Raw genomic sequence first — 12,824 nt, 5'->3', positions numbered from 1 at the left:
AGGTGGGAGAAATGAGGGAATGACTGCTGTTGGGTAATGGGCTTCTTTTTGGGGTGATTAAGATGTTTTGGAATTAGATAATGGTGATGGTTGTATAACTTGTAAGTATGCTAAAAACCACTGAAGTGTATGTTTAAAGTGGCGAATTTTATGGTATGTAAATCATATCTAAAATTTTTAAAACTAAGGAAATATGAATAAAGTGTGGGATTCCACTTATTCAGAAAGGTGAGGGGAGGGTACTGTATTCAAAATGTCAATGTTATAGGGGCGCTTGGGTGGCTCAGTCGGTTGGGTCTCCAGATTCGGCTCAGGTCATGATCTCACAGTCTGTGAGGTCGAGCCCTGCGTCGAGCTCTGTTCTGTCAATTCAGAGCCTGGAGCCTGCTTCAAATTCTGTGTCTCCCTCTTTCTCTGTCCCTCCCCCATTCAAGCTCTGTCTCTATCAAAAAATGAATAAACGTTAAAAAAAATTTTTTTTAAATGTCAGTGTTATAAAAGACTGGAAAACTTCGAGATTTGTTGAGATTAATGAGGTATGACAACTTAAGGCAGTGTATGGTCTTTAATTGGATCCTGTATGGTGGTGGGTAATATAAGTCATTATGTGGTCTGTTGACAAAAATGAAATAAGGATAGTAGACTAGATTAAAAGTATTTGATCAGTGTTAAAGGTAGTTTATATAGTTTATATAATCATAATAGTTTATATTTTGATTATAGAAGAAAACATTCTTAATTTGGGGAAATAGATATTTGGGGATAAAGGGACATGATGTATGTAACTGGCTTTCAGATTATTCAGGAAAAAAATGTATGTATGTATATATTATGTGCACAGAGGAGAGAGATGCACGCAATTAAATGAGGTAAAGATGAGTCTAGGTAAGTAATCACTTGGCATTGTCTTGTACATATCCTAACTCTGTTTTTAGGTATATACCTTTAAGAAATTCTTCTACATGTGTACCAGGAAACATACCCAATAACATAACAGGAACCTTATTTGTAATAGTCAAAAATTTGGCAGGGGGTGGAGTGGGGAAGTCTATCAATGGAGGAACATTTTATTTTATTATTTTATTTTATTTTATTTTATTTCATTTCATTTCATTTCATTTCATTTCATTTCATTTCATTTCATTCATTTCATTTCATTTCATTTCATTTCATTTCATTTCTTAAAGTTTATTTATTTGAGAGACACACACACCACGAGTTGGGCAGGGGCAGAGAGAGGAGAGAGAGAATCTCAAGCAGGCTCTACCAGCACAGAGCCTGATGCGGGGCTGAACCCATGAAGCCGCAAGATCATAACCTGAGCCAAAGCCAAAAGTTGGCCGCTTAACCGACTGAGCCACACAGGCGTCCATCAGTGGAGGAACATTTTAATATTAGCATGTATCAACATATGCAATCTCAAAAAGAATGCCAAGTGAAGAACAAGTCACTGAGGGAATGTAACTAGAAACATTGCATTTATATAAAGATTAAAACCAGACTAAACTAAGCGATACATTATTTAGGGCTACACAGCTATGTGAGAAAACTATATTATTTGTTGAGGGTGAGGTGCATGAGGGAGGGAGACTTGATCATGGAGGCAACAGGGACTTGGAAAGTGCTGGTGATACTCTGTTTCTTAAGTTGGTTGATGTGTAAATGAGTGTTCATTCTAAACAGTTCTTCTAAAATTAGTGTCTTCTAAACTATTTATAAATACTCTGGTATGTGTATTTCTTAATTAAAAAAATTTTCAAACCACAGAAAACTCTCCAAGCCAAAAAATAAAGGTTATAAGTCATTAAAGGAACAAAGCAAATTCTGAAATAGTATGTGCATTACGATTTTTTGTTAAGAAATTGCATATGTATCTGTATCTTTGTGTTTAAATGGGAATAGAAATAAGTCTAAGAAGATAAACAGAAAAATAGGTTGCTCCTTTAGGAAGTAGGATTTCTAGACAACTTTTACATTATACTTCTCTGTATTTGTTTCTGATATCTGTGAACATTTATCATCCATGCTTACCTATGAGATTATATTTCTTTTATCTTTATTGCTCTTGAATAAGGAGCATTAAGGTAAGGTCCATGTGTTGTTATACATAACTTCTCTGAATTTATTTATTTTTTCATTTTTATTGTTATTATTAGTATTATTTTAGAGAGAGCACACATGAGCAGGGGAGAGGGGCAGAGGGAGGGAGAGAGACAGACAGAATCTTAAGCAGGCTCCACACTCAGTGCTGAAACTGATGTGAGGCTTGATCCTACAACCCTGGGATCATGACCTGAGCCGAAATCAAGAGTTGGATGCTCAACTGACTGAGCCACCCAGGAGCCCCATCTCTGTATTTTTTTTAATCTGAAAAATAATAAAACAATTTCCATTTTGGAAAAAAAACAATAAATCAAAACAACTAAAGCAAACAAAAAAATTAGAGGAAGGTCTCTATCAGTGTTTGGAAATGTTAAGCGAGAAGCAGTTTATAGAACAGTATTTTACATACTTAGTTCACCTAATATGTATATTCAGTGTTTTAAAACATCCCGGAATAAAAATGCTCCACCATTAACGGTTGTTATCTCTAGGCGGTATAATTTACAGACAGTTTTTATTTTCTTTGTATTTCCCTTACTTGCATGTATTACGTACGGAAGCAAGAAAAGTAAAATGTGGGAATATTCACCACTATTAAAGACTGAAGTCCTGAATTGTTTTCAGTGATACTATTCTTAACATTGTTGTTGGTAGCTCCTTACCTGGATGAGTACGGCAAGGTACTAAGAGAGCTCCCTAATGCAGAGGATTTTTTTCTTTCATAGATGGCGACTTTATTCTTTGACAGCTGCATTGGTCATTTATGTAACTTTATGCCTCCTTCAGGTGCTGCACTATCTGGCAGTCCAGAAACCTGCAGACCTTGCTCGGCACCTGTTACCTTGTGTAATTCATGCAGCTGTACTCAAGGTAAAGGAAGAAGGTAAATGTCTTACTTCATTAGTCATTAGTTTATTTCCAAAATGAAAGTATATTTTGCCTGACTTAATTATGGCTTTGATCTTTTTCAAAAAAGAAAATCTGGAAAACATTTCTTCAGTTAAGAAGATTATAAAGCAGATAATAACTCATTCCAGTAAAGTTCTGCACTTCCCCAATCCAGAAGACAAGAAATTGGAAGTAAGTTTGCTGTATGTCGGGGTCTTGCCAAGTGTTCTCCCCAGTTGGCAATGATTATTTTAAAGTTACATTTTTTAAAGGCTGCTTTTTTTGCTGCTTTCCAATGTATGTTTCTCCCTTTTCCACTGTTAGGAAATCATCCATCAAATTACTAATGTAGAAGCTATAATTGCCAGAGCCCGCTCACTGAAAGCCAAGTTTGGAACTGAGAAATGTGAACAAGAGGAGGAAAAGGAAGACCTTGAAAAGTAATTGACATTTGAGTAACTTTTATCTGCAGTAGGAAAAACCACCATTCTCTTCAGAAAACTTTAATAGAATGTTGAGATTCTTTTGTTGTACCCCTATGTTATTTGTAACAAGCATCAGCTAGAGACAGAAAAATATTTAATTATCATAGAATTTGACTTCTCCTGTATTTCTGGGTGTTTGCAAGGTGGATCCATTCCTTCTACATTTAAAAACAAGTCTACCAGGTCCTTTTTTCTAGGAATGTGCCTGCAGTTGCCTGTGGAAGAGCTAGTGATTCTTTGTTACTTGCAGTGCCCCAGAGCTTTGCTTTCAGCTCTCACTGTTCTTTAACCAGTCTGAGGTGTTGTGAAATTGTATTTCTCCCCAATATTCCTAGTTATTTATTTAACTCTAAGTAAGGTTTTTGATAGCAAAGGTGCATATCTTGTGTACCTTGTGAACGTGTTTTGAAAGAGTGACCAGATGGCCTCTCCAGGATGATACAGATGACCGGGTCAATCATTTCCTCTTCCTGAGAAAGTCTTGGCACCATTACCTGTTAGTATGAGTCCCTTTCCATTGTTGCTTATGGTACTTGAAAGAAAAATGTTTTTATATGTGATAAAGTGTTTCCAAATTAGCTGCTTCAGCAACTTGAATTTATCATAATTTTAAAGTCTTCATCAGCCTTTTCAGAAATGAAATGGCATTATTGATGCTAAATAATATCATATGACAAGACATGCTATAGCTCTTAACAAGTTCTTGTTAGAATTTTATGTCTTGTGTTCGGGGAAATTTTGTCTTAGCCTTCTTTGCTCTTGAAAATTCCTTCCTTTTAAATGAGAAGAATGAACGCTAATCAAGGGAATCATTTCTAAAATAGCAGTATGAATTAGTGGTGCAGGCAGTCTCATAGCTTCAGAACTCTAACATAGGTTATCTGTAATATACATGGAGGTGCAGTGTTTCCAGCACCTAATGGCACAGTTGAGACTTTGCCCAGTAAAATGTGTCTTTTACACACACACACACACACACACACACATACACACACACACCCCTTAAAAGAACAAAAATGAGAAATGTGGATCATTGCTTTGCTGTATACATATAACTTGGGTTTTTTTGTCCAAATTTACTGTTCGAATCTTTTATTTATTGTAGTATTTTGGAAGCTTCTAGTCTGAAAGACAGACCGAATATTTCTTTTTGCCCTTTTACAAAGATGGGTTTTTAAAAATTCTGTGAAAACAGATGAAAGGCAATAAGATTGTCATTTGAGTCTATTTTAATTCCAAATGTGACTCTTTTCTCTTGTAAAAGTTCCACTCTAGCCTTGGTAGGTTTAGCCAGTATCAATTTGAGAGTTTTCCACAACATTGATCTGGGAGACTGACACGGTGTGAACTGAGCAGCTCACTTTCTGTCCTTTCATTACCTCTCTCCCCTAGGTTTGTGAGTTGCCTTTTGGAGCAACCTGAAGTGTTAGTTGTGGGTGCAGGAAGAGGACATGCTGGCAAAATCATTCACAAGCTGTTTGTGAATGCTCAGAGGGTATGTGAATATGCTTATTGACTGTGTCATGATGTCTCCAGACCTCTACTCAGTAAGTTGCCGGTTTGATTCCCACACATGGCTGATAATACAGCTGCTGAGTGTAAGTCTCGGCATTGGGTTCGAACAATATAAAAACAGTGACTCTCAACGGTGACTTCTGAGTCTCTGAAATCCATTTTCTTTCTTACATATTTAAACAAAATTATAAGTATATTTTAGGATATAAATTTCAGAAGTCAGAAGAGTCTGAAATCCATTGTTGTAGAATCTAATAGGGACTCAGCAATGGCCACTGCAGTGCGGTAGGAAAAAACGTTGCATGCTTTCAAATTAGAATAGAGTTCAGTTTTACCAATTTTAAACTCCATGTACTCCAAATGGATTCACAGTTTTGCTTGTGAAGTTGTATATCTGTTTCTGTTACAGTGAATTGATCTAAGGAAGAGCAAGATTTCAGATATGTAGAACTGGGGAAACAGGCTTCAGGACAGAAAGCCCAGTTGCAAAAATTATCTTTGGCATTACCTCTACTACTGAGAGTCCAGGTTCAAAAGTTATGTAGTACTTTCTGACATTCATTAAAATTTGAATTTTTATGAAGGTGATGCTAGTTACACTTTGTGTGGATACTCTCTGTACTGATGATGTCAGGGCTCATTAATATTAAAGATTGTGATAAAAGTATTCTAGAGTGTGCTGTGGACAGTCCCTGACTTACGATGATTTGACTTATGATATTTGACTTTGTGATGGTGAGAAAAATATATATTCAGTAGAAGCCGCATTTTGAATTTTGGTCTTTTTTCAGGCCAGCAGTATATGCTGCACATTCCTCTCTTGTGATGCTGGGCAGGTGCAACGGCCAGTCCCCGGCAGCCACATGGTCATGAGGGCAAACAGTTGATATACTTACTTACAACTACTCTACCCAGACAACTGTTCTGGCGCTCACTTTCAGTACAGTATTTTAATAAATTACATGAGGTAGTCAACATTTTATTATAAAACAGACTTTGTGTGAGATGATTTTTGCCCAACTGTAGGCTTATGTGAGTGTTCTGAGCTTGAGTAAGGTAGACCAGGCTGAGTTACAATGTTTGGTAGGATAGGTATAGTAAATGTATTCTCAACATAGGGTATTTTCTTTTTTTCTTTCTTTCTTTCTTTCTTTTTTTTTTTTTTACTGTTTATTTACTTTTGAGAGAGACAGAGAGGGAGGGAGAGTGCAAGCAGAGGCGTGACAGACAGAGGGAGATAGAGAATCCCAATAAGGGTCCATGCCATCAGTGCAGAGCCTGATATGGGGCTTAAACCCACAAACCGTGAGATCATGACCTGAGGCGAAATCAAGAGTTGGACCCATAACCGACTGAGCCACTCAGGTGCTCCCAATTTAGGATATTTTCAACTTAGGATGCGTTTCTTGGGACGTAACTTGATTGTAAGTCAAGGAAAGATATGTAAGTACAGGGTGTCCTTTACCTGGAACTATGATGACTCTAGAATGACCCACTTGTGAAAGTATAATTCTCAGAATCAAAAAGAATTTTCATGGGTTTACATATGATATAAAAGCTGTATAATCTCCTTTGAGTCTGTCTGGAGTATATCTAGTTAATGTAGTCAATTTGATAGCCAAATGTACTGATCTGAATTTTTAGCAAGAAATGAAACCTGTGATTATGTGCGAGATTGCTCCCTAACTTTAAGATTTCAAGTTAAAAACCAAGTACTTAATTTCCTTATAGAGTTCTAGAAAACAGTAGATGCTTACTTTGATTTGTTTTTGTCTCTGCCATGAAACCAGGAATCAAGTTTGTTTTTGCATCCTATATCCTTTACCAGCTCACTAGCCAGCAGCTAACAACCACATTTCCTTGTCACCACCAATATGAATTTTTCTCCTGTTGCAGAAATTCTTTTCTCTGTCCTCACTTTTAAAAACTTGTGTATTAAGAGGACTTAAAATCTAATGTATTTTTATTTTTAATGCTGAGAGTATTCCTTGTTTTAGATAGTTAAACAAAATTATTTTCCACAAAATGGAAATAGCTTTTCCTCCCTAGAAAGTTAGTAAAGGCTCACTGTAAAAATACAGAAAATTAATACAGAAAATTTACATCAGTAAATATAGGAGTGTCTCATCCTTTCATTGGCCTTGTATAGCTAATCCCCTTTAAGGGATACTGAAATTACACATTTTTCCCAGTTGTACAATTGCACTTGTAAAACATTTCAAACTTTCAGACCTTGTAGGGAATGCTTTTGGGAGTTGGCAGACTGTAATCCGTATAACAAGCACCTGATTGGTACATTTTTGAACTCAGATCTTAAATGTCTGGCCGTAAACCACTAAAGTTTATTCATGTAACTTTTCATTATCAACTGACACTTTATATCAATTCTAATAAATCAAGATTTTAACTTTTTAAAAAAGTTAAATTTCACTGAGAATTTTGTGTAGCATACAGCAGCTTTACATATTTATAACTTTGTGCTTAAAATTATACACTGTATTAATAAGGTTTTATAAACTTCATTATAATTACATGTGTCAGTGGTGGATTCCACTGGAATTCAACAAATAAACCACAGATTGGATTGTGTTTCAGTTTTATCAATTTTTCCCATTAAATGACACATTTGCCTGTTGAACCATCAGATGCATGAGAAGTGGGATATGTCTGCTCAATTTAACAGCTAGGTGTGTTCTATGTGGTGTGTGTTTGTCTTGATATTCTTTTGATAGGATCATGTTCCTTAATGTAGTGCATGCTGTCTCTGAAATGATCTTGAAATCTCTTGTCTAGCTCTTTTTAAACCATCTTGCTTGTTTCCTTTTCATCACTGTTTCTTTTCTCACCCTTTCTCAAGCTGACTGAATCTTCTGATGAGGTAACAAAATAGCCTTTGTCCCTCATAGTCCCTTGTTCCTTCCCATCCCTCTAACTTCATAAGGTCATTAAGACTAACCACATCTTTAATGGTCTGGATTTGGCATACCTTTCATGCTGATGTTTAGTATAACATGATTTCATATTTCCATTGCCCAAACAATATTTTTTTCTAAATCGATGGTATTTTGAAAGAAATTTAATAATCTGAGAAATGGAAGAAGTATAGTGACCAATATTAAAATGAAGGCTCTAACTGAATGTTTTTTATGTAATTTTAATGGAAAACTAGATGCCTTTAATATTGAGAACTTCTCTTTTGTGGCCATTGCTACGTTACATGGACCTCTGTCATTTCTTTATCACTTTAGCCACTCAGCAAACAAAACAAGTGTCCCCAGTTTTAATTTGGCAAATGAATCTTAAAAAGAAAGAAATGAAAGAATGGAGATAAAAACCATCTTTCCAGACTTTGGGGAGAAGCAGCTCCTTCCTGGACTGAGGACATCAGACTTGAACTTGGGTTGTTGCTAGAAGAAACGTGTAGAAACCAGTACTACATTTTCCCTCTTCATCAGATGTTGGAATATGGTCCTCACTTTTCAGAGCAGATTGCCTGGCATTCGTGATCTCTTTTGTCTCTGTTACCAGTTTATTTGTAATATCTGGCTGTTCGTGCATTGTTTCAAGCTTCTTGCTTTTTCTCTGTTGGTTTTTGAATAATCATAACATGGCTGACTGCATTACTGAGTAATGTAGAACATCTTTTATGTATTTATCATGTTTGTTCATCTGTCCTTCAAAATGATCTAAGTTTAGCATTGGACTTGCTCTTGAATTTAGCATTTGATTCTGTTCAAGGCTGCAGCCATGGCTCCACCGGAGGAGGAACTGAAGAGAGTGAGCTATCCAGAAGAGAGAAGGCAGAACTCGGTGTCAGACTTCCCACCTCCTGCTGGCCGGGAACTCATATTGCGCACCACTGTGCCACGCCCAGCCCCGTACTCCCGAGCTCTGCCTCAGCGCATGTATAGTGTTCTCACCAAAGAGGATTTCAGACTTGCAGGTGCCTTTTCATCAGATACCTCCTTCTTCTAATTCTTCTAGAGCCACCTCATTTATGGCTTCAGAGACTGCTCTGACCCCTTCTGTGGGAGGGAGTTTGTGTCAGTCAGAACTTGAGAGACCATGAAGAGGACCTGTCCAGTCCAGTGATCAGGAATCATACCAGCATCTGAAAGACTTTTCCAGCTTCATGCTTGGGCTTTGTTGTATCTCGGTTTGGGCAGAGAGAATGGGCTTGAGCTTTTGAAAGATTTGCTCCCTGAAGAGATGGCCCTTGTTTGACCAGGGGTAGGGGTAGTGGGTAGGGGGATGTACAGGGACCAGAAAAACAGCAGGAGCTCTCTGTACTCCAGTGGGATTGTGCTCATTTATTCTTTCCTGTGACTGTTCCTTAGGTTATCACCTTGCATTTTTAGTCTGTGTAAACACACTTGTTGTATTTGTTAGTATCAGGTATGCAAAACAGAATATCTGTTAATTCAGATTTCTGGATATTTTGGTGGTAGCTTTTCCCAGAATCTGTGTTTTTGAAATACTAAATGACATTCTGTTTATTCAATCATCTAGTGGCCATCCTTATTGTATTAATTAACTTTTGATGAGCATTTTGAATATTCTAGGAGAAAGCCTAGAATTTCACATAGTTTCTGTTTTTCCACATAACTGTGACTTAAATGTATTTCTTCTGAGAAAACTATATATTGAATGTTACTGCAAATTAGTTTTATATCTTGTAAGGTTTGTTTATTTTACGTGTTGGTTGCCAGTGAGATATCAACCTGCAAACTGTTCTCTTCTTGCTGTACAGCATGCATTCCTTTTTTTTTTTTGTAATTGTTGACTGGACACTATGTTTAATGGAGTAGAGATGAGCACATTGCTACAAATACAGCTTTGGAACATAGAGATTATCATGCAGTTAGTATAATTTGGTGTATATGCTAATGTAATGATTAGAAGATTATTTCAGTGAACTATTTTGCTTTTGCATTCTAGATAAAGTGAAAATAATTGATGGGGATGTATATAGCACCCAGCATAAGAATAACAGCAACATAATTTCTAGTTATGTGGTGATCAAGATTTATTAAGTCTGTGTTGCTGTATGGCCTCTGTTCAGTAATCTCAAATCTATTTTTAAGCCTAAAATTCCCATTTTAATCCAAAGCAAAAAATGGTTATACTGAAGCATAGACCTTGCGTATATAATTTAAAGAATTAATAGAGCTGTGTAAACCCTGTTATATTATTTTTGTAAAAAAAAAAAAGTGTGTACATATATATGTATATATGCACATATATATGTATATATGTACATATGAAGTAGGGGAGGCCCTGGTTGGTTACCTCCCAGCCTTCACAGTGCTTTTCTCTGAGATGCTTTACTTGATTGCTGTTGGTAAACCATACCAATGCAGGCCTGAGGACTGAGCGCTGTACCAGGTAGAAAATGTATCTTTCAAGGACAGGGTTTGTCTGCTTCCCATTGAGGAAGTTAATAGTAAAGAAACATTTTTCAAAGAGGTTGGACTTCAAAATGGCATTGTGAGTCTAATAAAAAGGAAAGTCTTGCTTTCTTTGGCTACTTTTCTTTTCTCTCCTCTGGTGAGCACTTTATTCTTATTTCAGTTAGTTTTATCCTGTCTCATGTCTCCCTAAATGTTTGCAGCCTGAGGAGTCTTGTAGGGGTCTTAAGAACATGCTTTGTACCTTCTTTTTTATTGGCAGTTACCCCAGTTTACTTTCATTATAGTTATGAGTAGGGGAGGGGCAGAGAGAGGGTGACACAGAATCCAAAGCAGGCTGCAGGTTCCGAGCTGTCAGCACAGAGCCCAACGCGGGGCTCAAACTCACGAACCGCGAGATCATGACCTGAGCCAAAGTCAGATGCTTAACCGAATGAGCCACCCAGGTGCCCCTTGGGTTTGTTTCTTGATTGAGAGGGAAGCCATTGGAGAATATTGAACAAGGGAGTGTCATGATCTTACGTTTACAGAATTTGAGTTGTGGCTGCAGTGTGGACAATACACTGATGAGGCAGGGGTACAAGTATGGTGTATATTTTGAAAACAATGCACAGAATTTGCTGATGGAATCCATGAAGGTATGAGTAAGTCAAGGATGACTCAAGGTTTGGGACCTGAGTAACAGTAAGTGATGCTGTTATTTGTTGAAATGAAGAAGACAGAGGGAAGAGCATTTTGGGGGGTGATATAAGATCCTGAGTAACATTGTATTAATTTTGAGGTAGCATTTAGATACCTGTGTTGTAGCAAGCCTTTAAGGTGGCCCCCACTGATCCCTGTCTCCTGGTATTCACACCCCTGTGGTAGTCCCAGCCTCCATATTTTGACCAATGAACATGGAGAAAGCATTCGTATGGCACTTCCAAGATTAGGTTATAAAGGATGTTGTAGCTTCCGTTTTGGCTGCATGTTCTCGTGTGTCTCTCTGTCCCTCTTGTCACTTGCTGTGGGTGAAGTCAACTTCCATGCCACAAACAACCCTAAAGAAAGGCCCACATGGTGAGGAAGTGAGGACACCTGCTGATGGCCACGTGAGTGAGCTTGCAAGTGGATTCTCCTCGGTCTCAGAAGTCCGTGGCCTCTTGAGGAACCAAGAGCCAGACGTACCCAGCTCACTGTGCGTGGATTGCAGACCCTCAGAAACAGTGTGCAATAATGTTTTTATTTTAAACTCAGTTTCAGGGACAGTTTGTTTCACAGAAAAAAATTACAGAATACCCAAGTGATTATGTAAATTTGGGGTTTAAGGATGAGGTTAGAGCTTGTGCAGTAAATCGAGGTCAGACAGGATGAGAGCCCTGAGGGGTGCTGAGTACAGTGCAAAGAGACTGAACCCGAGATCTGGAAGAGGAAGAGAACTGCCAGAGGAGACTAAGAAGGAACAGCCCCTGAGGTCGAAAGAAAACCATGAGTGTAATGTTCCAGAAGCTAGGAAATAAAATATTTGAAGAAAGTGGGAATTGATCAACTGTGTCAAGTGCCACTGAGATGTGGAATAAGACGCAAGCTGAGAACTGCTCGTTGCAAACCTGTGGATGCACAGGAGCACCTGCATGCAGAAAGGTAACACTGTTTTTACTGGGAAAGAGCAGGGAAGTTCCTGGCTGGAGGGTAGGTGGGTGCACTCACCACTTCTACCCTAGCCAGTTGGGGCTGTGGTTGCTGTGCACTGTTTCTTGCCAGGAATTGGAGGCCGGAGGCTATAAGTAGGGTACAATACAGGGTGAGAGCATGAAGCCACTGTTTCAAGCCAGCTGTGACCCAATTCCCTGCCCCACCCTTGCTGCCAGCTCCTTCTGAGCTCGCTGGGGAAAGGATAGATCTTGGCGCTCAACAAATGCTGAATGAATGAGTGCCTCTTGATAGCAAGTGGAGGGGGGACACTGATTTTTCTGGGTTCTAATTTTGAGCTCTTGGGCACCTTGAAGCCAGAATATTTCAGAATATGAGCTCCTGGAAGCCGGACAACTGCTGTTGTCCTTTCTCTAGCTCTGAGAAGTGGAGCATGGCATCAACCTAGATAAATGGGTTTGGCTAATTCTTTATCTAGAATAAAGCTAGTTCCTAGTAGTGTGGCTTCTTTGCCAGCAGTTTTCCCCCTGGCAGCTTGTGATGTCTGACAGGTGGTCATGGATAAATCTCCCTCAAATGAGCAGTCTCATCTGTTGCAGGGAGTGTTCCTGGGGTGGGCTTATTCAGCCGAGGAAGGTGGCTGAACAGAAGGCCCCCACTCGGCCCCTGGTCAGAGAAGACAGGGTGGCCCAATCTCTGATTGGTCTCTGGGGAGCTCTCCCCTTGTCCCCTCTGTGTGGCCCTCCTCGGGAGCAGGGGTCTCTGGAAGGTTTTGGCAGAGGCCTCAGTGTCT

General features: G+C 38.6%; 1 protein-coding gene across 7 annotated transcripts in view; it reads left to right on the top strand.

The window, feature by feature from the left end:
* RAB3GAP1 (RAB3 GTPase activating protein catalytic subunit 1) overlaps positions 1-10,509 on the top strand; it is a 112,191-nt gene extending 101,682 nt beyond the window's left edge. For 6 of the 7 annotated variants that reach the window (XM_060625995.3, XM_060625997.3, XM_081796375.1 and 3 more), the window contains 6 exons: positions 2,890-2,986; positions 3,080-3,183; positions 3,316-3,431; positions 4,869-4,971; positions 7,849-7,869; positions 8,730-10,509. In XM_060625995.3, coding sequence (XP_060481978.1) covers positions 2,890-2,986; positions 3,080-3,183; positions 3,316-3,431; positions 4,869-4,971; positions 7,849-7,869; positions 8,730-8,966 — 678 coding nt within the window. In that variant the 3' untranslated portion in view covers positions 8,967-10,509. The remainder of the gene's footprint in view (positions 1-2,889; positions 2,987-3,079; positions 3,184-3,315; positions 3,432-4,868; positions 4,972-7,848; positions 7,870-8,729) is intronic. The other variant, XM_060625996.3, reaches the window with a different exon arrangement.
* Positions 10,510-12,824: the final 2,315 nt, after the last annotated feature.

The sequence above is a fragment of the Panthera onca genome, chromosome C1 (assembly GCF_046562875.1).
Source record: "Panthera onca isolate mPanOnc1 chromosome C1, mPanOnc1 haplotype 2, whole genome shotgun sequence".
In the NCBI taxonomy this organism is placed as follows: domain Eukaryota; kingdom Metazoa; phylum Chordata; class Mammalia; order Carnivora; family Felidae; genus Panthera; species Panthera onca.
Note: the sequence above shows the minus strand (reverse complement) of the source record. Positions and strands in the feature narration are given on the sequence as shown.